The sequence below is a fragment of the Kogia breviceps genome, chromosome X (genome assembly GCF_026419965.1).
Source record: "Kogia breviceps isolate mKogBre1 chromosome X, mKogBre1 haplotype 1, whole genome shotgun sequence".
Taxonomy (NCBI): Eukaryota; Metazoa; Chordata; class Mammalia; order Artiodactyla; family Physeteridae; genus Kogia; species Kogia breviceps.
The window spans coordinates 93,252,264-93,275,546 of NC_081330.1; the positions used below are offsets into that span (position 1 = coordinate 93,252,264).

Here is a 23,283-nt window from a genome sequence, read left to right on the forward strand (position 1 = left end):
CCTCCAGGCTCAGGCCTGGACTTACTGGGTTAGATGTTATTATTTGAAAATTTAACATGGGAAATAAATCCATTCGGTAATTTGAGTGCTTAAAAATAAACTAATAAAAAGCTTACACATTTAAATAAAAACATAGGAACTATTTCAGCTACAAGATAACCTATCTTGGGCAGAGGACTTCAGCTACCCTCCATTTGACGCCCCTATTAAATGACGTGATTAGACATAGTACACTGTCAATCTCTGCTTGAACCCCAGTTAGATTGTGGGCCACAGAGCTGGAGTCATCAAAAGTGCATTTTAGAAAAACTGTCTCCTTTTAAAAACTTTTTTTAACATCTTTACTGGAGTATAATTGCTTTACAATGGTGTGTTAGTTTTTCCTTTACAACAAAGTGAATCAGTTATACATATACATATGTTCCATATCTCTTCTCTCTTGCGTCTCCCTCCCTCCCACCCTCCCTATCCCACCCCTCTAGGTGGTCACAAACCACCTAGCTGATCTCCCTGTGCCATGCGGCTGCTTCCTACTAGCTATCTATTTTACATTTGATAGTATATATATATATGTCCATGCTACTCTCTCACTTCGTCACAGCTTACCCTTCCCCCTCCCCATATCCTCAAGTCCATGCTCTAGTAGGTCTGTGTTTTATTCCCGTCCTACCCCTAGTCTCTTCATGACATTTTTTTCTTAGATTCCATATATATATGGAATCTAAAAACGTTTTTTTAATTCTCACATTCATTTCCATTATCGGGAGTCAAACCCAAACTTCCCATGTGAAAAGTCTAAATCCAGGGCGATACAAGGATGTACTTTCCTTTTTACAGACCAGATCCATGATTGATTCTAGCCCGTCTGCTTCTGAAGATCGGACTTTATTTATTTTCAACATCGTTATTGGAGTATAATTGCTTTACAATGGCGTGTTAGTTTCTGCTGTATAACAAAGTGAGTCAGCTATAGGTATACATATATCCCCAAATCTCCTCCCTCTTGCGTCTCCCTCCCACCCCAATCCCACCCCTCTAGGTGGTCACAAAGCACCGAGCTGATCTCGCTGTGAAGCTCCTACTTTTAAATACCAAACGCTTTACTCTCTCTACTTCCACCTGTGCGTCCCGCCTCCTCTGGAACCCGCCAAATCCCGTTAAACCCCACCCCCACCAACCACGCACAGTCCTCATAGGCTCCGCGCTCAGTCCCGGTTCCCACCCTCTGCAGCCTCCCTTAATCTCATCGGATTTTGCAAAGCCCCGCCCTTCTCTTCTCTCAGGCGTTTTCTTCTGTTCAGGGCCACCCCACACCACCTGGTTATTTGGTTGGCCAGCACCCTCGTTGTACGTCATTTACCCGCGCCACCCGGAAGCTAAGGTTCTTACCAATCCTTCTTTTTGCCGGCGGCTCTCAGGTAACAGCCGCGTTTGGGTGTCCCTGTGTGACCAGGTCCCAGCGTTGGGAGAGGCAGAAGGCTGAACCCCCAGCTTGAGCCGGACGACCCCACTCCTAACGTTGAGAGGGTGCAGATGTACTGTGCTTGAGAACAAACTGAGTGGTTATCGTGGTCTTCCCCCTCCTCATTCCTCAGGAGCCCATCATGGCGACGCCCCCTAAACGGCGGGCGGTGGAGGCCACCGCGGAGAAAGTGCTGCGCTATGAGGCTTTCATCTCTGACGTGCTGCAGCGGGACCTGAGGTGAGTGACAGAGTAGGGGGCGGGGCGCTTGGAGCGGTGCACGTGGTGAGCGGGGCGTTCGAAGTCAGGGCGTAGCCTCCTGATTGGTGGATGAGGCGTTCGGAACCCGGCCCCGCACGCCATTCGAGGGGGTAGGAGGGGCGATATCCGGGGTGCGACGGTGGGCGGGGGAGGGAAGACATGGCGGTCTTAATGGAGGGTGTGTCCGCGCATGCGCGGGCTCAGATGGTGCTTAAGGGTTACGAGCGAGTTTTCAGGTTCGAATCCTGGCTTGGCCGTTTCGCTTTCCATATGAACACGTTGTACCTCGCCTTGAGTTTCTGTGCCTCAGTTTTCTCATCTGTGAAATGGGGAATTTAATGCAACCTTCCACATGTGGTTTTGAGTTTTCAACGTGTTCAGTCCTTGTAAAGGATTCAACTTGGATACTAGAGGCTCAATGAGTATGAAAAATTATTATTCCTATTATTATTAATCTGAAGAGGAAGTAGAGTTTTCAGGTCTAGGATTATGAGCATCCTAAAAGGGATGGAAGATTTTTTTCTAGGGTGCGAATGAGGTATCCTGATTGGAGGGAGGCATTGGGAGTAGAGTGTAATCATACTAATAAATAATAGCTATCACATATATAGAGCTTCTTGTTTGGCAGGCACTATTCTAAATGCTTTATAGCAAACTCATTTAATCCTTGTAATGACTCTGTGAGGTGATACTCATTATTCCTATTTTAAAGATGGGGAAATTGAGTTCCAAGAAGGTTACTCACTTGCCAAAATCTCACAGCTAGTAGAATGGAAAGCCTGGATTCAAACCGAAGTAGTCTGACCCAGAGTTCAAATATTGACTTCTGCACTAAAACACCTCTTTAGGGCATGGTGACATGAGAGTCTCAGAGGGTCATGATATGAGGTATTCCAAGAGAGACAGGGCTTCCTCTCGGTCACCATTTTACTCTTGTCCCATCAGAAAGGTGCTGGACCATCGTGACAAGGTATATGAGCAGCTGGCCAAATACCTTCAACTGAGAAATGTCATTGAGCGACTCCAGGTAAAGATGCCAGGGTTAGGTACCATCTTTTTGTGGGCAAAGGAGGGGGAAGAGAGGAGATACCCCAGACCAAAACCTGTCACCTAACCTAAAAATTGACCACTGATCCCTGCCTCTTTTTCCCCGGCCCCACAGGAAGCTAATCACTCGGAGTTATATATGCAGGTGGATTTGGGCTGTAACTTCTTCGTTGACACAGTGGTGTGAGTGTCTACCCGCCCCTCGGAGCCCACAGGGTTCAGTTTCCCCTTTCCTTCATTCAACAAAAAAAATTTTTGAGTATTTGCTATGTACCAGACACTGCTAGGTGCTGGAGATGTGACAGTAAATAAGATAGGACAAAATCCCTGCCCACTCAGAGTTTCAGTTTGGGAAGGAGGGGGAGAGGGGAGTAAAAAAAATCTCAAACTGTGTGGTGTGCTAAACAGTGATAAGGACTTCCTCGCTTCCTCTAACCACTGTTTCCTTAGCCCAGACACTTCACGGATCTATGTGGCCCTCGGATATGGTTTTTTCCTGGAGTTGACACTGGCAGAAGCTCTCAGGTTCATTGATCGTAAGAGCAGTCTCCTCACAGAGTAAGTCCATTGCATGAGGATAGTGCCTAAAAAACACCATTTGCAACACCCTTCTTCCCCCTTTTGCCATGGCTGCCTGGGATGATACTTAGGAACCCATCTCCCCTCCCCCTCAGGGCTAGGGCTGAGGAAAGTGGGGATACAAAGCTTAGCCCCAGGTGTAGAACATAATAAGCACTGATAAATGGTCTTTGTATTGTTCACTCATACAAAAATTTATTGGGCATATGCTGTGTGCCAGGCTCTGTGCTTGGTGGTGGGGAGGCAGCAGGGAACAAGATAGAAGGGTTCCTTGAAGGCTTACCTTCTAGAAGGACTATAACTGTTAAACATCAGCACAGTTTTGACGAGATCCTGGAGGTCTCAGCCTATAAACCAGAAACAATAAAACAAATTACCTCTGACTTCACCTCCTGCTGATTTTCCTGCTCTGTTCACTGTGCTCTCACCACACTAACCTTCACAGGCTTCTTTAAACACCCTCAGAATGATCACATCTCAGCGTGATGGCAGGGGCTCTTCTCTCTGCCTACAGCACTCTTTCCCCAGGTACCTGCATTGCTTCCTTTCTCCTTATTCAATTTAAGTCTTGCTTAAATGTCACTTCCTCAATGAGGCTTTCTATAACCTAACTTTAAAATTGCAACCCCTGGCACTCCTGATTCCCCTCCCTTGTTCTACTTTTTCTTTTTTTCCCTAGCACTTATGACCTCCTAATGTTTACTGTGTAATTTACTTCTTTACAATGTTCATTGCCTCCTTGCATTAGGATATAAGCTTTGCAAAGCGAGAGATTTTCTCTATATCCCAAGTCACTAGAATAGCACATAGCATATAGTAGGCACTCTGTTTGTTGAATGAATTTAAAAGCATATGCTGGAAATAGATTTAAGTGGGGATTGAAGCACATCTCTGTTGGTGGTGATGGGGAGGTAATGTGGGGATAAAGGATGGGCTCCCGTTGAGTTTAAGTTTCTGTGCAGGGAACGGGAATTGGGAGTGTGGACGGGAGGTCTGAAATGTGGCTAGGGAAGACCTCCCAGAGGAAGTGACATTTGAGTCACTTGGTTGAGTGAACAAGCCATAGGGCTGTCTGGGGAAGAGCATTCCTGGCAAGGCAACCAGTGTGCCTGCCATGTTAGGAGGAACTGCCGAGAATGGTGAGCATTCACTCACTCAGAAAGAGTGAGTGAGGGGACGCTGAGCAAATACACTTAGATTAACAATATCTCACAAGTGTGAACCCCACCGATCTAAGATTCCTTCTAGGTTATATTTCTCTTTATTCCTACATTCATTTCTTCCAGAGTTGCCTCCCTTAGGTTTCAGTAATTCTTCTCTTTTCAAACCTTTTCAAGATTTCAGTGTCCATAGACCCAAATGAGCCTCAGACCCGCTGGGATTTCTGAGTCTTACTGATCAGGCCAGTTGGTGAATAGTTTGGTCCACGGACCTGGTTTCATAGCCAATGCAATTCTGAACTTGGTGGCCATTTAGACCAAGTCCAATTTTTTATGACAAAGCCTTCCTTGTTATGTCACAGGATTCCTGAGCCTTTCAAATAGGTTTTAATTTTATAAGACTTGATGTATTTCCCCCAAATGAGGTATTTGTCATTGCCTGCCCACTGTCTGGTCTTTTTGATTTACTGACCTGGTCTATTAGTGTGATGAGAAATGTGAATCTCTTACTACATTATGATAATTAGTAGGACTCCATAGTAATTGAATCTTTCTAGGAGTTGAAGATTTGAGTCTATGTAGCTCACTCTCTTCTTTAAAATACTTGGTTATTCTGGACACACTTTAAAGTAACTTTCTTTCAGGTTATTTTATGTAACCAAAATGGCCTATCAGTCCTTCCTGTTCTTAGTCTGTTTCTTTGAGGAGTGGGAGGATCAGGTCTCTGTGTACATTCCTTCTGATTACAGAGAGAGGAGTACACATCCATAAGCAGACATGATTATAGAAGAAACAGAATAACCATATGACTATTAACACTGCCTTACATATTAATCAGTAGCAATAAATTAAACATACCCCTTTTGTGTTACAACTAGCATTTGGTGAACTTTATACTTTTCTCCTTTTTTTTAAGCATTGAAACCTTTCATACACTAAGCTTGTACACTGAGTGCCTACTATGTGCCATATACTGTTTTTGTTCCTGAGGCTACAGCAGGAAACAAGGCAGACCAAATCTCTGCCCTTACGCAGCTTACATTCTAGTCAGGGAAGACAGACAGTAAACAAATAAATAAAGGATGTAGTATGTCACAGGTTGACAATGCTGCAGAGAACAACAAGGATTGGAGATTAGAAACATTGCCTCTGAGGGAGCAGTTGCAATTTTAAATAGAATGCTTGATTGGATGTGGGGTGTGAGAAAAAGAGAGGAGTCCAGGTTTTTGGCTGAGCAACCAGGAGGATGGAACTGCCATTTTATGAGATGGAGAAGATAAGGGAGGAGCAGATTTGGAGGGGAAGATCAGGAGTTCAGTCTAGCACCTGTTAAGTGTGAGGTGCTTGTTAAACACTGAAGTAGATTTTCTGAAGATGTAGTTAAAACTCCCAAGGCTGGAGTTCGGGAGAGAGGGCTGGATTGAAAATATAAATTTGGGAGATAGTGATATATAAATGGGTTCATACTATTTTTCCTAATTTGACATCCTATGTTGTTGCCTTCTACTTTTCTTAACAGTATTTTGTTTCCTTAAAACACTCCTACACTGACAGATAGCTCAGCCAATAAAATCCACATTCCTATCATGATATCAAGACCTTGCATGATCTAGCCCCTTCCTACCTCTTGGATCTTATCCTGTGCCACTTGCCTTCCACCATTTGCTTAATTTCTAACACTGGTTTCCTGACAGCTCCTCAAAAAGCTCTTTCCTGCCTCTTGGACTTTTTGTGGAAAAGACCATCCTACTGTTTAACTCCTACTCATTCTTCAGAAAGGCCTTCCTTGATCCTTTGTATCAATTAGGATTCTTTTGGGTGAGACTGGTCCCAGTTGGCATAGATATAAGGAATTGACTAGTTCACATAACTCAACAGTCCAGAGCCAGAGTGGTTTCAGGCAACTCCAGCTTCCCAGTTGCTTAGGCCTTGGTGTCTTTCTTAAGTCCTCTCTGTCACACGCAGCATCCTCCTTTGGTAAATCCTGTTGACTGTACCTTCAAAATATATCCCAAATCCATTCATTTCTCATCACCTCAACTGCTGCCGCTGTGGTGTGAGTCTGCATCTCTCACCTGGACTATTTCAATAGCCTCCTCACTGGGCTTCCTCTTCCACACTAGCTGTTCTTATCCCTAGTCAGTTCTCCACACAGCAGCCAGATGGATCCTCTTAAACCCTAGTTGTTTCACATCCCTCTTCTGATCACAATCCTCCCCTGGCTCCCATCTCACTTAAAGTAAAAGCCAGAGTCCTTACCATGGCCTGGCAGCTTTTACATCATCTGTCTCCCCCACTTCCCTCTGTGACCTCACCTCCTACAACCCCCCTTTGCTTATTCTTCTCCACCCATGCTGGCCTCTTTGCTGTGCCTCAGACATGCCAGGTACACTCCCACCTCAGAGCCTCTGCATTTGCTGCACCTTGTGTCTGGAACACTCATCCTCCGTGTATTCACATGATTCGCCTCTTCATTTTAAATCTTTACTCAAATGTTTCTCAGTGAAGCCATCCCTAAGCACTCTAATTAGAATTACAGCTCCCATGGCTGCACTCCTTATCCTCTCTTATCATTTAATTTTTTCATTTTACTGATAACCATCTGACGTACTCCATGTTTTATTCCATCACTGTCCCTCTTAATGAGAATTTGAGCTCCACGACGCCGAGATTTTTGTTTGTTGTGTTTGCTGCTATCTCCCCAGTACCTAAAACGACCCGGCATAGAGTAGGCATTCAATAAATGTCTCCGAATCTGTGCCGTCCAGATGGCAGCCAGGCATCTCTGCATAGGAGCAGGTCAGGTAATAGGATGTCCTACCACCTGCCGTGTGGAAGTCATCCAGGATGTAGGTAGTTCCTGAAATGATGAGGAAGCATCATCCTCATGATCATAAGTGGGGCCCACTTTGCCCTTTCTTGTTTCTTTTCTCCAGGCTCAGCGACAGCCTCACCAAGGACTCCATGAATATCAAGGCCCATATCCACATGTTGCTAGAGGTGAGAGCAACTCACCCCATTCCCAGACTCTATCTCCAAATGTTTAGGGTGGTGACCTGAGGAAGAGAGAGAGCCAGAGATGGGAAGTACCATCATTCCCTCTAAACTGGAGTCAAATTGGAGCCGAGCTGGCTCTGAGGGAAGGGAGTTCTGAGCAAGCCTGGGGTGGGGCCTGGACCCAGGCCCTGTTCAGTCTTTTCTGTTCTCTTTTTCAGGGGCTTAGAGAACTACAAGGCCTGCAGAATTTCCCGGAGCCTCACCATTGACTTCTTCCTACCTCCCCTGACATTAAAGAGCCTGAATGTCTTTGAGTCATATGGCCCTTCTTTCCCCCCTTAACCCCTGCTGTTTGCGAAAGTGCCCTGTTTCTAAAGCACAAAGTTACTAGGAGGCCCAGAGATCCAGTCTGTGTGGAACCTTTAAAAACCACTGAAGTCCCGTCTTCAGCCTGTCCCCTGGCAGAATGTGCCACTTGACTTTCTGCTTTGCCCTCTATACCATCGCCTTGACAACCTGGGCCCCCACCTGACCCTTCCATTTCTTTTCCTGTACAATACTCTGAATTACCTTAGAGAATGGGCCGATTCAGGGTGGAGGTTTGTTCCCCAAGGCAGCCTTTCACTCCTGGCCCTAGGGTTTACCCTTCTCCCACTCCCCAGTCGTTTCTCAGGTACCTTAAATTACACCCACGCCCATTTAGGCCCAACCTTGGCCTTGCCCCAGCTTCTAATTATCAATAGTTCCAGCTTCCAGCAATGGGCCTAGGGCTGATCCCGCCCTCCCTGGTCCAGCCCCTATTCTAGGTTGAGTCCAGCTTCCGCCAATCGATGCAGAGCCTGATTCCACCTCTTTATTACTGGCTGCAGCTCGACCCGCCCTCGTAGGCATTTAGTTTCCGCCACTCAACACTCCTTCGCTTGTCTGGCAGCTGCTCGGTTCTAGATTCGTCTTTTCTAGCCAATCACTACAGAGTTACCCTGCCCGCCTACGCAGAACCCTGGCCAGACCTCCTCCCTGCGGGCTGCTACGCCTGTGTACTTCTATACAAGTCCCGCTTCCGCTGAGCGTAGAGTTTGGCACCGCCCCGTTAGGGGTTCTGGCAGCTGTCTAAGAGTCCCTCGGCCGCCAATCAGCAGAAAGCATGGCCTAACCACCCCTATCCTCGGACGCTGGCGGTCTTCCATCAATCCCATATAGGCCAATCAGTGCGAGGCAGCCGTCCCCCAACCTTGTCTGTCGCCCATGGCCTATCAATCTGTCTTGAACCAATCAGCGTGGAGCATCGGCGGGGCCGAGCACGCCCCCTCGGAACCCAGGCGGCCATCTGCGTTCCATCAGTTCCCCTTGGGCCAATCACAACATAGCTCTGTGGAGCAAGGCCCGCCTCCCCAGCCCTGGAAGCCGCGCCGTTGATCCACGGTACTTTGGCCAATCAGCAAGCAGCGGAATGTTCGGCTCCTCCTTCATGGGCCCACGTGAGCAGTGGGGAAACGCAGGGGCGGCTTCTAGGTGCTGCCGCCGCCGCTGCCGCCGCCGCCACCACTGCCGCAGCCACCGCCGCCGCCGCCTCGGAGCCCGGGCCTGGGGGGCGGTGGGGCTGCGCATGGAGCCCCCGCCCCCCGGAGCTGCCAACACCGCCGCCGCGCTACACACAGGTGAGCCCGGGGCGTGGAGGGTGGAGGGCCCGGTCCGTGACCCTACGTATCCTTCCCGCCCCCGCGCGGGGGGATGTCGCTTGGCCCGTGGCCTGCTGGTGTTCGACTCCCCACCACCAGCACCTCGGCTGGTGGACCTACTTGTGCCATTGTCCCCTCCCTTTGGCCCTTTGCCCTGTGGCTTAACCCCCTTTCCTGTTTTATAATGGGTCGGTCTGCGTGCTTGTATTTCTCCCCACCCCACCTTACAGTAGACTCGGCCGTTGTCTTGCCCCAGATTCCCGCTTATAGGGAACCAGTCTTTGGCAATGTCCACCTCCTTGACAGTAGGTGCGTCTGAGTGTTTGTATTTTCCTGTCCTCAACTTTCAGGGGCCCCATCTGTGGCCTTGTTTTTTCATCCCTACTTTTCCTGTAGTGAGTCAATCCGTAGCGTTGTACCCCCACCCCAACAGTGAGTTAATCTGTGAATTTGTATTCCTGCCTCCAATCCCCCAGTGCATCAGTCCATGGCTTTATCAAACACACACACACACACACACACACACACACACACACACACACACACACACACACCATTTTACAGTGGATCAGTCTACATGCTTGTTTTCACGTCCTCCTGCTTATCAGCCCATTGCCCTGTCCTCCCTTTTTTGTAGACTGTCAGTCCAATTCTTGGGCTTCTCCCTTCCTTTTAATAGTGGGTCAGTTTAGTGCTTTATATCTCCCCATTTTCAGTAGCCCAGTCCATGGCCTTGTCCCCCTCTCCTTTTAATCAATCTGTGGGGTGGCTTTTCTCCCTCTCCACTATTGTGCAGGAGTCAATGTGCTTTTCTGCTCTCCTTGCCCTTAGTAAATAAGGTAAGCCTTTACACACACACACACACACACACACACACACACACCTTTGCAGTGGATCTGTTCATTGGCCTTCCTACCACCCATGTGCTTGCATTCACACCCCTCCAGTATACCCTCCTGTGAGTCCAGTGCTTTGTAATCCCTCCAGGAGGGTCAGCCTGTGTGCTTTTATTTCCCCCCTCCTTTCCTTGTGGTGGATCAGTCTGTGGCCTTTCCTGCCACCATCCCTCCTTCTTAATAGTGGATCAGCCTGTGTGCTTGTTGAACCCAGGACTTTTTTACTCTAGAACACACCCTCTCATACACGCTCTTAACCACTAAGACATCCTACCTCCCTCCAGTAAATGAATACATTAGTGATAGTGATAATGCCAATAGGAGCTAACAGTTATTGAGCACCTACTGTGTACCAGGCAAAATGCTGTACGTTAATGAGCTCATTTAATCCACCCTATGAGCTAGGTACTGAGGGAAGTTTGGCGTAGGGAGGTTAAATACATTACACAGAGGTGATCAGTAGGTACCAGGTTAGGTTGCCCCTCAGAACATAGGATAATTTTTGAGGCTTTCCTCTCTCACTTCATCTCACCTCACGTGAGGCCCCACTCCTTAAAAACCAAATTAGTTCCCATCTCCATGCTTTTGTTTTTGCTGTTCCCTCTGCCTGCAGAGCTGTCTCCATTCCACACCTTGTCTCAGCACCCATCCACCCCCGATCCCAGCAGCTATGTGACCTTAGTGGTTTAACCACTTTCTCTCTGCGCCTCTTTCCTCACTGGTTAAATGGGGGAATCAGAACTAGAATACCCTCCAATGTAAATAAAGAATACCTGTGAGTTAATAAAACAAGTAACTTCTCTGGCCTTACCTCCTATGTGCTGCCCCCCAACTCTGTTCCAGCCACACTGGCCTCCTAACTCATCCTCAAAAACACCAGGTGCTACCCAGCCTTGGGGCCTTTGCCCTTGCTACTTTTTCTGCCCAGAACACCCTACCCCCATCTCTGTGTGGATCCTTTCAGGGCTCTGTTCAAATGTCAACCCGTCCCTGACCATCTGAACCTGCACACCCAGCAGGACTTAGACCCCTTATCTGCTTTATTTGTGTCTTTGCCCTTTATCACTGTCAGGCACACTGTATAGTTTACCAGTTTGTCATATTTATTGTCTTTCTCCGTTAGAATGGGAGTCCCATGAGGGACTCTTTTTGTCTGCTTATTCACTGCTGGGTCTCCAGCACCTAAAATTCTTATCCAGTACTTCATAAGAATTTATTGCACGAATGAATGGGGAAAATATAATAGACAAATCAGGGTGGGGGGCAGATGGAGATGAAGAGGGCATAAGAGAGCTAGTTAAAAGAGGCTGGTTAGTTGGGACTGTTCATTCAACAAACACTTACAGAGCACCTACAGAGCACCAGGCATTCTAGGTGCTGGGGATATGGGAGGGAACAAAACAGGCAGAAATTCCTGCCTTTGTGGAGCAGATATTTGCTAAGAGTGCAGACTATATAAATAAATAAGTCTAATTAGTTAGTATGTTAGACAAATGCTAAGGAGGAGAAGTGAAGTAGGGAAGGTAGGAATAGAGTATCAGGGTGGTTGAAATCTTAGGCACAGGGCAGGCCTCACTTAGAAGGTGCTTCTTGAATTAAGGCCTGAAGGAGTTCAGGAAGGGAGCCATAATGCCTAGGGAAAGAGTGTACCAGGCAGAAGGAACAGCTGGTGCAAAGGCCCTGAGGTGGGATTGTGCCTGGCATGTTCAAGGGCCATGAAGGAGGCCAGAGTGGCTGGAGAAGAGTGGAGGGGGAGGTAGGAGGCAAGGTCAGAAAGGTGGTGGGAGCCAGATAGTGAGGCCATGCTGATACATAAGATTGTGGGGGAGGGGCTGGGGAGGGAGAAGAGTGTCACGCCAGCTAAATGTAACATTTGAGTGTCTGCTATGTCCCAGAGATAACTTTTCTAAGTCCTTTACATATACTGACCTTTAATCCTCACAAAGGCCTTTGAGAGTAGGTGTATCTTGCAGATACTTTACTTTGAGGGTGACATATCCCCCATTTTACAGGTACAGAAACAGCCAGAGAGGTTGAGTAACTCGCTCAAGGTCACACAGCTAGAACAGGACAGGAGTATGAGGCTGGAGACCCAGAGAGAAGAACACATCTGCAAGGACAGACAGGTTATTCGGCACATTGGATCACACAGAGGAAGAATTAATTCTGCCTGGGAGATACCAGAACTTGATGATGTGTGTAATAAAGGGTTCATCATGTGTGGGGAAGGGGGAAGGGCACTCCTGGCAGGGATAACAGCACATACATATTCTCAGAGATGGGAACTGGATTAACTCAGGGTGCCCATGCCAAGCTTGGGCCCACCTCAGAGCCTTTGTGCACACTGTTCCCTGTGCTTGAAGCACCCTTCCCACAGATATCAGCATGGCTTGCTGTCTCCCCTCCTTCAGATCTCTGCTTAAATGTCACTTCCTCAGAGAAGCTCTCCCTGCTCACCCTGTTTAAAATAGCATCCCTGTCCCCCTATAGTACCTTACCCTTCTGTTTTGCTCTATAGAGAGCTGGTGGAGCAAGGTGGCCAGGATCACTGCCTAGTGCCAAACTGCCTGGGTTTGAACCCTGGCTCTGCTAACTTCCAGCTGTGTGACCTTAGGCAAGTTACTTAACTTCTCTGTGCCTCCATTTCCTCATCTGGAAAACGGGAGGGTAATAATAATGCCCACCCATAGTGTTGGTTTGAGGATTGAATGAGTTAAGTGACTAAAATGGTTTGCAGTACACAGTAAGGGCTCTGTGACTGGTTCTTATTTTTTAGATTAGTATTATTATTCCTGGCATACACGTAGGTATCTCACAGGGTCTCTGAGACTGACCATCTCCAAAACTGACCTCCTGATCTCCCTTCAAAACCTGCTGTCCCACAGTGCTGCCATCTCAGGTGATCAGGCCACAAACCTAGAATCACCTTTGGCACCTCTCTCACCCCACCCCACCCCCACCCTATCTGCCAACAAATCCTGTTTGCTCTGTCTTCAGATTTTATCCAGAACTCAGCCACTTCTCGCCAGTTCCACTGCTGCCACCACCATCTCTTACGTGGACTATTGCAGTAGCCTCTTCAGCCCGTACAGTTGGGTCTCCTAACAACAGCCAGAGGGATCCTGTTAAAATCCAAATCACAGCCTGTTACCCCTCTATTCACAGCCTTCTCATGGCTCCTGTCTCACTCAGAGTCAGTGTCAAAGCCCTTCCAGGGGGCTTCCCTGGTGGCGCAGTGGTTGAGAATCCGCCTGCCGATGCAGGGGACACGGGTTCGTGCCCCGGTCCGGGAAGATCCCACATGCCGCGGATGCGGCTGGGCCCGTGAGCCATGGCCGCTGAGCCTGCGCGTCCGGAGCCTGTGCTCCGCAACGGGAGAGGCCACAACAGTGAGGGGCCCGCATACCACAAAAAAAAAAAAAAAAAAAAAAAAAAAAAAGCCCTTCCAGGGCCCGAAAAAGCCTTACTCAGTCTGGTCCCTGCTGCCCCTCTGTTGTAATCTCCTGCTACTTTCCCATCACTGCCTTCTCTCCGACCACGCCAGACTCTTTTCCCTTCCTCTGACCTAATAGGCTCTCCAGCCTCAGGGCCTTTCACCCTGGCTATTTCCTCTGCCTGGATGGCTGCTCCCCAGGTTGTCACAGACCTGACGCCTTCACCTCTCTTAGGTCTTTCCTCAAATATCACCTCCTCGTGACTACCCTCCCCTGACTACCCTTTTAAAAATAACAACTCCTTCCCTGCTTCATTTTTTTTCCCCGGAGCTCTTATCACCATCTGACATATTCTTGTTTATCTTGTTTCTTGTCTGTCTTCCCCAGTAAAATGTGAATTCCGCTAGAGCAGGGATTTTTGACTGTTGTATTCGTTGCTGTATCCCCAGCACCTGGCCCACGGTAGGCCCTCCAAAAATGCTTGCTAAATGAACGAAATAAAGAGAAGTAAACACATCTGAGTGAGGCATATGACTAGAACTCTTATTAGGTGTCACGTGGGAGACGTGATAATAAACAAAATACAAAACCCCATGTGCTGCTGAGGCTTGAAGCCAACCGTCAGGTTTCACCTTAAGTAAAAGATTCTGTGGCTACTGAAAGAGGAATTGGTAAAATTGCCTGTTGTCACCACCAGGAGTCACACTGGTCTCTTTGTGCCTCTGAAACAAACAGGCCTTCCAAATAAACCCAGCAAGGTCTCTGATGATGGGACTCCGATCTGGACACTTCGTGGCCTTGTGACTTACATAATTGCCTAAAATTGTGTCTGCAGAATGAACTTCGAAACAGCTCAGACATAAGAGGATCAGACTGTATTTCATTGCAGATTAAAGACTCAAGCTATAAATAATAGAGGGAGGTTCTTTGACACCTTCCGATTTGGAAGGTCTTATTCTTAACCCAACAGTCCCAGCTGGGTGAACAGTTGATTGATGAAAGCCCATTCCTTAAGGAAAAGGAACCTCATGTTTATTTCCAATTCACACTCAGCAAAGGGAGCAGTTATGGGGTGGGTGGGGGCGCCAGGAGGGTCCTGTTCTCTGCTCAACATGCTGAGGGAGCAGTCAGTGCAAAGGGCAGTTTAGTCTAATGGTTGAAAAGATCAGAGACCTGGAACTTGGCTGCCTGCATCCAAATCCTGGCTCTGCAGCTTAGGGCTGTGTGGCCTGTACATGTCATTTAGACATTTTGTGCCTCTGCTTCCTCATCTGTAAATTAGAGATAATAAGAGTACCTATTTCCCAAAGTTGTGTTGAGAGAGAAATGAGTCAATAGCTATAAAAATAGCAATACAGGTCTACATGCCCTTATCTAAAACCCTTGGGGCCAGATGTGTTTCACAATTTTAAATTTTTCAGATTTTAGAAAGGTGACAAGGTATACATACAAGATGTTACATAACACCCTTAGTGGGCTCTGTAATCAGCCACATTCAGATTTCTGCAGCAAGATGTATGAACAGTCACACCAAGTGAGGATAAGTGAAGACCACAAAAGGCCTTATTTTCTTTCATATCAGGTTTTGGCATAGCAGATAAGGAATTATGAACAAATTAGAAACTAATACTTCATAAGAGCTTATCATGCCCCAGGCATAGTATATTTAATCTGTACGATAACCCTATGAGCTAGGTGGTATTTTATTATCCGTGTTTTACACATGGGAAAATTGAGGCACAAGAGGTTAAAGAACATACCCAGTGTCACACTGCTGATAAGTAGCAGAACCAGGATTCCAGCCCTGGCGGTCTGGCTCTGGAGGGGCTGATGGTCCAGTAGGCCATATTGCCTCTGATTGGTACAATGCCTGGCATGTATTTAGCACTCAATAAATGTTCATTATTGCTGTTGTCACGAAGGAGAACACAGAAGGACAGAGACAGGTCAGAGGAGTGTGGTGTAGAGAGACAGAAGAGAGCAGACATTCAGTGTCAGGAGTTTTCATAAAGGCAAGGCCCTTGGGGCTGGGAACTGAACGATGGAGAAGACTTCTAGGCAGAGGAAGGGAACCCAGCATGAAGTGAACAGCCTTTGCAAGGAGCTGGCAGAAGGAACCTCCTGGAAAACTTAATATTTGATGTGGTAGAAGATGCAAATGAAAATGTTCAGGTGAGGGGCCTTATTCTAGTTTTCTATTCGTGCTGTAACAAATTAAAACAAACTTTTAACTGCTTAAAACACAAATTATTCTCTTAGAGTTCTGGAGGTCAGAAGGCCAGCACAGGTCTCATCAGGCTAAAATCCAGGTGTCCGCAGGGCTGTATTCCTTTCCAGAAGCTCCAGGGGATGATCCATTTCCTGTTCGTTTAGGTTGCTGGCAGAATTCAATTCCTTGAGGTTGTAGGATTTGTATAAAATAAATAAGCAACAAGGGTATATTGTAACCACAAAAACGTTCATGTGATGAGATTGAGCTCACCCAAACAGTCTCTAGCTTAAGGCCCATAACCTTAAATTCACCTGCAAAGTTCTTTTTGCCAGGTAACATAATATACTCACAGGTTCCAGAAATTAGGATGTGGACATCTTTGGGTGAGGGGCATTATTCTGCATATCACAGTCTGCCCTCTGGCCCCCAGAGGTTCACATTTGTCCTACACGCAGAAGACATTCACGCTATCCTAGTATCCCCAGAAGTCTCATTGCATTACAGGAGTCGTCCAAAGCCAGGCTGAGGGTGTTCAGGGAATGGTGGTGGCAGTTGGGGACAGCGGTGGAGGCAAGATGGCAAGAAAGGAATCCTCCTGCTGACCTCTTCCCCTTCCTGTGTCTGCAACCTCTCAGCTCTGAGCTTTCTGCCCTCCAGGTACCCCTGGGATGGCGTGAGCGCTCGCCCAGCAATGGACCCTTCTGTGACGCTGTGGCAGTTTCTGCTGCAGCTGTTGAGAGAGCAAGGCAATGGCCACATCATCTCCTGGACCTCCCGGGATGGTGGTGAGTTCAAGCTGGTGGATGCTGAGGAGGTGGCCCGGCTCTGGGGGCTGCGCAAGAATAAGACCAACATGAATTATGACAAGCTCAGCCGGGCCTTGCGGTACTACTATGATAAGGTAAGGTGTCTGAGACTAGGGCCAGGAACCCCACCCCCTGGCCTACGCCAAACATTTAAATCAGTTATGTCATTTTCTTGCCTAAATTGATAGAGCTCTAACTTTGAAAACGATATTAAAATTTACCATTTCTTACCCCATCCTCTGGTACTCTTACATGAATGTTGGGGCCCCTAAGCATTTATCTCAGTTGTTTTATTTTCTTGTATTTTATTTTAGCTTTGACTAAAACCTTCATAGCACCATTAACACTGACCCCCTACTCCACCCTCTCTGAGATCCCCAAAGTCCTGCTTGTCGCACCATGCCCCACACGACATTTCATCTTCTTGCCTTATTCCTCTGGCCAAAACTTTTGAAAACTCTATTAGTAATGATTCTTCCTCATCCTGGGCCAGTCCTGGGCTCCCCCAGTTATTTCATAATCTGCTCTTATCCCAGAATAAGAATTCTAGAATATCCTTATTCTTAGAATCAAAGCCTTCATGACAGCATTATACTAACCTTTCCTTACCTCATTCTCCAGGACCCTCAACGTTTTTTATCAATTCTTTTTATCTCTTACTCTGTTAGCTAAGACCTCCGAAACAACATGTATAATGCCTGCTCCACACCCCATCCTCTTGTATTCCCAGAGCAACACTGGTCCACTCCAATTTTTTTATCAATTATTTTAATTTATCATCTTATTCCTATAGCTAAAATTGTACATTTTCCTTATCTTATCCTTTCAGACTCCCAAACCAGTGCTAGATACCCCCCATATTTATACCAGTTATTTCAGTTTCTTATTTCTTTTTTTAAAAAATATTTATTTATTTATTTTTAATAAACCTGCACCAGGTCTTAGTTGCGGCATGCAGGATCTTCGTTGCTGCGTGCGGGATCTTTAGTTGCAGCATGTGGGATCTTTAGTTGCGGCATGCGGGATCTTTAGTTGCGGCATGCAGGATCTAGTTCCCTGACCGGGGGTCGAACCCGGGCCCCCTGCATTGGGAGCGCGGAGCCTTAACCACTGGACCACCAGGGAAGTCCCGTCAGTTTCTTATTTCTTTACCTGAAACTTCCAAAACAATATTTTTCTTCTTCCAGTTTTATTGTGATATAATTGACACACAGTACTGTATAAGTTTAAGGTGACAGCATAGTGATTTGACTTACAAACAGCAAGAAATTTCATCACGATAAGTTTAGTGAATGTCCATCATCTCATATAGATACAAAATAAAAGAAAAAGGAAGAAAAAATCTTGTGATGAGAACTCTTAGGATTTACCCTCTTAACAACTTTCATATATAACATACAGCAGTGTGGATCATATTTATCATGTTGTACATTACATCCCTAGTAGTTATTTTTCTTATAACTGAAAGTGTGTACCTTTTGACTGCCTTCATCCAATTCCCCTTTCTTTCATCCCCCTTTGAATCTTCCAAAACAATATTAATGAATCTCCTTTTTCATTCCTTTTCTGAGAAACACAGACCTACCCTTTGAGATACATGAACAACACTTAAGATGTTCCCAGGGTGCTCTAGTGCTCTCCAGATGCCTCTTGTCCCCCAGAACAGCCCTGGACCTGTGCTGCACACCCTTAACTCATTTATAGCATTTATTCCATTTTTACATTTTAATCCTTCAGCTCAAACCTCCAAAACAATATTAATAATGGGGCTGCCTGCCTCACTCTGTGCTCTGAGACCACCAGAATATCCCTGAGACCCTCCAGTCCTGTCCGGAAATACCCCAAACATGCTCTGTGACCCACCTAAGCCAGCCTTAAGATTCTCCCAATATTTATACCAGTATTTTAAATTCTTGTTAGTTGCTGTCAGTGACTTCATTTTCCAACTGCCTCAGCTTAAACCTCCCCAACAGTATTAAGAATGAGGCTCCTCATCCTGTCCTCCCTGATGACCTTGCCCTGTTCCACATCTGTGTCAAGAGCTTTAAATAATCCTGTAATAATTCATGTTTATTAACAATTCATCACCACATTCTTGTACATTCATTTAGTCTCTTCCAACATTTATTATCAGTGACTTAATTTTCCTGTCTTACTGCATAAACTAGACTCCAAAACTGTCCTGGCAGCCAGCCCCAGGGCCTGGCCCTGTTAGCCCACAGATACTCCTGGTTCCTGGAGCCAGGAGGAAAGCCTGCTCCTGGATCTACTCCCCTAGGTGGGCCCCAGTGTGGAGAGGAGCCCGTGGGTGTGGCTTTGTGTATCTGAGGTGGGGGTGGGGGAATTGGACAGATGTAGATGAAGAGAGTGTGACAGAGGGAGACTTGGAGGGGGATGGACAGGAAGGAGATGTGGAGAGGAAGAAGGGTGTTAGACTAAAGGAAGGATTATGGGCGGGGGTGACAGAAAAGGAGGAGAAGCTGGGGGAGAATACAGAGAGGGGAATCAGGTTGGGGGAGAGCAGTAGAAACTGGAGAAGAAGGGAGGAGACCCCCAAATTGAGAGATGTGTGAGATGTGAAAGAAGCTGGGAGGGGGAACCTATGCTGAGGCAGACACTGAGGTGGGAAGGTGTATATGTAAAAGGACAGGAGAGGGGCACGAGGAAAGAAAGGCACTATAGGAGACACACCCCTTCATCCCATCACCAACCACACCCTCCCTGGCCCTTTCTTCTAAGACCCTCTATCCTGTCTCCCCCTTCCCAGAACATCATCCGCAAAGTGAGTGGCCAGAAGTTCGTCTACAAGTTTGTGTCCTACCCCGAGGTCGCGGGGTGCTCCACTGAGGACTGCCCACCCCAGCCTGAGGTGTCTGTCACCTCCACTGTGGCAAATGTGGGCACCACAGCTGTACACGCCGTCCCCGGGGACACTGCCTCTGGGAAGCCAGGCACACCCAGGGGTGCAGGAGTGGCAGGCCCGGGCGGCTTGGCACGCAGCAGCCGGAATGATTACATGCGCTCGGGCCTCTATTCCACCTTCACCATCCAGTCCCTGCAGCCGCAGCCACAGCCGCCCTCTCATCCTCGGCCTTCCACAGTGCTCCCCAACACCGCCCATGCAGGAGCAGCAGTGCCCCCTTCGGGGAGCGGGAGCACCAGCCCAAGCCCCTTGGAGGCCTGCCTGGAGGCTGAGGAGGCTGGCCTGCCTCTGCAGGTAAGGACTAGAATATGGGAAGTCAGCAAGAGGAGGAATGTACAATTCCCAAATGAGGAGGGGGGCTGGGAAGAGGGGGACATAAACGTCCTATTAAAGGAGATATAGTGGAAGGAGGGACACAGAAGTCCCCTTGGAGAAAGGGGTGGGGAGGAAAGCTATGCAGAGCCTGGGAAGGAAGAAGGAAATTAAGCACACGACAATTAGTACACCCAAAATGTAGTAGGTGTCCTGAACGTGTTTGCTTAATGCACTGGTTCTCACACTTTTAGCACTCATCAGAAAGCACTTGGAGGGCTTTTTAAGCCACAGATTTTGGGGGGCCACCCCCCAGAATGTCTGTTTATGTGGGTCTGTGGATGGGTCTGAGAGTCTGCATTTTTATCAAGTTTCCAGATGAGGCGCATGCTGCTGGTCCATAAAGCAAATTTCTGAGAACCACTGCTTTCGTGAATGGGGGCGGTATCTCCTGGTGTCCCGCCCCTAAAGGCAGCTGTTCCGCTGTCAGGTGTCTCACCCCTCCCCTGCCCCCGGATAGGAGGACCCACTCCAGAAGGAGCCCCACTTCCTTGGCAAAGTCCCAGGTCTTGTTGGAGGACCTGCTCCCACTACCAGGTCCCGCTTTCCAAGGGAAATAATTGGCTTCACTACCCCAGCAGTCCTTAGGCACCCCCTCTGCACTTGTTCCTCTCCCAGGTCATCCTGACCCCACCCGAGGCCCCAAACCTTAAATCCGAAGAGCCAAATATGGAGCCTGGGTTGGGCCGGCCACTGCCCCCAGAAGTCAAAGTGGAAGAGCCCAAGGAAGAGTTAGAAGCCTCAGCCACTGGGGAGGCGGGGTTTGTCCTGGAAGCCGTCAAGGCCGAGCCCTTTGAGCCCAAGGCCGAGCCAGAAGCCCCTCCCGCGGAGGGCGTGCCAGCCCGGCTGCCCGCTGTCGTTATGGACACTGCGGCGCCGGTGGGCGGCCTTGCGGCTTCCACAACCTCCAGCACGGAGATCGCCCAGCCTCAGAAGGGCCGGAAGCCTCGGGACCTGGAGCTTCCACTCAGCCCGAGCTTGCTGGGTGGGCCGGGACCCGAACGGACTCCGGGATCGGGAACTGGTTCCGGTCTGCAGGCGCCAGGCCCAGCGCTGACGCCTTCCCTGCTACCTACGCACACATTGGTGAGAGCTTTCGAAGGGGCGGGACTGGCACCTGGATGAATGGGATTGGGGCGGGGTGGGGGTGGGAGGAGTTAGGCTGACTGCGAGGGCCAATGCGGTTATCTCTGAGTGAGTGGGAGGGTGGAGCCTTCGAGTGGGGTAGGCTGCGCGGAGAGACAGGGCTTGATTGCTACAAGGCGAACGAGCCTGCAATGCCGAGGGGTCAGGTCCCCAAAAGAAGAGCAGGTCTGGGGAGTTCTGTGGGCAGGGACTGAGGGGCCTGAGAGGCTTTCTTCAGGGACACTTTCTGGGTTGGAGCATAGCTTGAGGAACCTAAGCGGAGCTTTTGGGTCTGGGATTTGCTTAGCGGGTTTCCTGTGAGGTATGCAGGTGGGGGATAAGAGTTGGAAGTTGACCCTGAGCTACTGGGATAGTGAGGTTTGAAAGCGGCATGTGGGTGAGGTCTTGTAGGTTGTCTTGCCCAATGAGGCTGGGGTGGGCCCTCAGGAGTTAGGAGGGATTGTCTGTGTAAAGCTGGAGAGCTGTCACGGCCATGGCCTTAGTAGTTATGGTCTAGGCCTGTGCACTTTTGAGGAGTGATCTCGGAAGTATGAGTGGGAAATCTGGCGGGGCTGGAACCAAGTTCCTTTGGTTTTCCCACACCTGCCCTCTTGCTCACTTGCACCCTGACCACCCCTTCCCCACAGACCCCGGTGCTGCTGACGCCCAGCTCGCTGCCCCCCAGCATTCACTTCTGGAGCACCCTGAGTCCCATTGCACCCCGTAGCCCGGCCAAGCTCTCCTTCCAGGTAGGATCAGCTCCCCCCATCTCGGAAAGGGTGAGAGACCCTAGCACGGTCCCAATCCATGACCTCTCCCTATTTCTGTCCCCAGTTTCCGTCCAGTGGCAGCGCCCAGGTGCACATCCCTTCCATCAGCGTGGATGGCCTCTCAACCCCCGTGGTGCTCTCCCCAGGGCCCCAGAAGCCATGACTATCACCACCACCACCACCACCACCACCCCTTTCTGGGGTCACTCCATCCATGCCCTGAACTTCTCTCCAGCCAGCCGTCTCAAGGAGAAGCATAGTTCAGCTGACAGACTCGTGCTGTGGTCATGGTCGGGTGGGGATTCTGAGGAAAAAGGATCTCTCAGTAACCCTTCCACAGAAAACATACAACTTCTCTCTTCTTGGTCAGTCCCCCAGTGGCCGCTCTTACACGTCTCCTACTGCAGTGGTGGGGACGGTTTATTTATTTATTTTTTGAAGGCCACTGGGAGGAGCCTGGCCCAACTCTTTGGGGGGTGGGGTGGCGAGGGCATCTCCCCCATCTCCACATTTTTTCCCCAAGATGAGACAGTCGGGGTCTGGCTTGAGAAGGAACTTTCTTTATTTATTTCTCAGGCTGCTCTTGGGGAGTTGAGGGAGCCCTGTCTCCATTTTGGGGTGTGGGTAGAAGAGCTAGATTGCTGTAGTTTATTATTCCTGGCCCTCCCCAAGGGTCCAGGAAGAATGTGTGCTGTTTAACGGCTTGGGAGTTTTGGCCAAGGAAGACTCACACCCTTGGGAATGGGAATTTCCACCTCCCCGGCCTTTCTCTCAGACAGCTTGTCCTTTCTCAACCACCTTTTTTGGCCGGGGAGGAATGCCCCTTTTGTTCTTCTTCCCCTGAGAAGCCATTCCTGTGTCTGCCAAACTCCTGGGGTCCTGCCTGTTACCTCCCAATGGAGGGTTTTTTTGGGGAGTGGTCCCCGTCTGGGGGGCCCCTCCAACCAGTACTCCAGGTCTCCCTGTCCTCCACCCCCTGCCATTTTGATAGTATAATCTATTTTTAAACAGGGCTTTTCAATAGGGGAGAGGGAGGCATCTCTTCCTATATCTGAGATAGGGTGGGTGGGAAGGAAGGGATTTGGGGGGGGTCTTCCTGCCGCCCCCAAGTGTTTATTTTTGATACCAAACGTGTATTTTCAGCTCCCTCCCTCCCAGCCCCCCAATTTCCTGCGGGCGGGTACAAAGGACCCTTTAAGTGTCCCTGGAGTTGGGAGGGAGGAATGAGGGACATAAAGCCTGTCCTGTGTGAATTCCAGGCTGGAGAAGGGCGGGTTCAAAGGACTCCTGGGTTCACCTCCCGTCAGCATCGGCCCAGCCTGGGCCTGGGGACCTGGGGGTTGGTGATTTGGGGGACGGTGCTACACCTGTCTCCACTGTTTTACTTCCCCCAAAATGGATCTTTTTTTCTAAGAGTCCCAGAGAATGGGGAATTGTTCCTGTAAATATATATTTTTAAAGGTGATGCTGGAGGCTGCTAGCATTTTTTCCCTAAAGCCATTGGGAGCAACTGTGTGCAAAGGCATGACTCTGTGTGAAAGGCGGTGAGGGTGTGAGATT

General features: G+C 48.7%; 3 protein-coding genes across 5 annotated transcripts in view; 2 read left to right on the forward strand and 1 right to left on the reverse strand.

The window, feature by feature from the left end:
* LOC131748861 (CXXC-type zinc finger protein 1-like) overlaps positions 1-1,737 on the reverse strand; it is a 70,607-nt gene extending 68,870 nt beyond the window's left edge. The window contains exon 1 of the mRNA XM_059051229.2: positions 1,390-1,737. The gene's annotated coding sequence lies outside the window, so the exon portion shown is untranslated. The remainder of the gene's footprint in view (positions 1-1,389) is intronic.
* On the forward strand, positions 1,341-7,820 carry UXT (ubiquitously expressed prefoldin like chaperone). The gene is made up of 7 exons (XM_059051238.2): positions 1,341-1,418; positions 1,596-1,702; positions 2,669-2,750; positions 2,886-2,953; positions 3,221-3,328; positions 7,446-7,509; positions 7,725-7,820. Exons 2-7 carry the CDS (start codon positions 1,605-1,607, stop codon positions 7,773-7,775), a joined length of 471 nt encoding a protein of 156 aa, XP_058907221.1. The 5' UTR covers positions 1,341-1,418; positions 1,596-1,604; the 3' UTR covers positions 7,776-7,820.
* A 1,176-nt stretch (positions 7,821-8,996) lies between these two features.
* ELK1 (ETS transcription factor ELK1) lies at positions 8,997-23,188 on the forward strand. Of its 3 annotated transcripts, XM_067024155.1 has the most exons (7): positions 8,997-9,083; positions 9,128-9,164; positions 16,385-16,628; positions 19,301-19,750; positions 20,447-20,914; positions 21,601-21,702; positions 21,788-23,188. In XM_067024155.1, the coding sequence occupies exons 3-7, from the start codon at positions 16,419-16,421 to the stop codon at positions 21,884-21,886; spliced, it is 1,329 nt and encodes a 442-aa protein (XP_066880256.1). In that variant the 5' UTR covers positions 8,997-9,083; positions 9,128-9,164; positions 16,385-16,418; the 3' UTR covers positions 21,887-23,188. The 3 variants fall into 3 exon arrangements, with proteins under 3 accessions (XP_066880256.1, XP_058907214.1, XP_066880255.1); XM_059051231.2 differs by having other exon boundaries at positions 9,023-9,164; XM_067024154.1 differs by lacking the exons at positions 8,997-9,083; positions 9,128-9,164 and adding an exon at positions 12,099-12,276.
* The last annotated feature ends 95 nt before the right edge of the window (positions 23,189-23,283 follow it).

Bases quoted from the DNA above. Each gene is read 5' to 3' on its own strand.
- UXT (XM_059051238.2), top strand. From the start codon at position 1,605: ATGGCGACGCCCCCTAAACGGCGGGCGGTGGAGGCCACCGCGGAGAAA. The intron at 2,751-2,885 runs GTAAAGATGCCA...CCGGCCCCACAG, and splicing joins ATGTCATTGAGCGACTCCAG to GAAGCTAATCACTCGGAGTT. The intron at 3,329-7,445 runs GTAAGTCCATTG...TCTTTTCTCCAG, and splicing joins AAGAGCAGTCTCCTCACAGA to GCTCAGCGACAGCCTCACCA.
- ELK1 (XM_067024154.1), top strand. The intron at 16,629-19,300 runs GTAAGGTGTCTG...CCCCCTTCCCAG, and splicing joins TGCGGTACTACTATGATAAG to AACATCATCCGCAAAGTGAG. The intron at 19,751-20,446 runs GTAAGGACTAGA...TTCCTCTCCCAG, and splicing joins AGGCTGGCCTGCCTCTGCAG to GTCATCCTGACCCCACCCGA.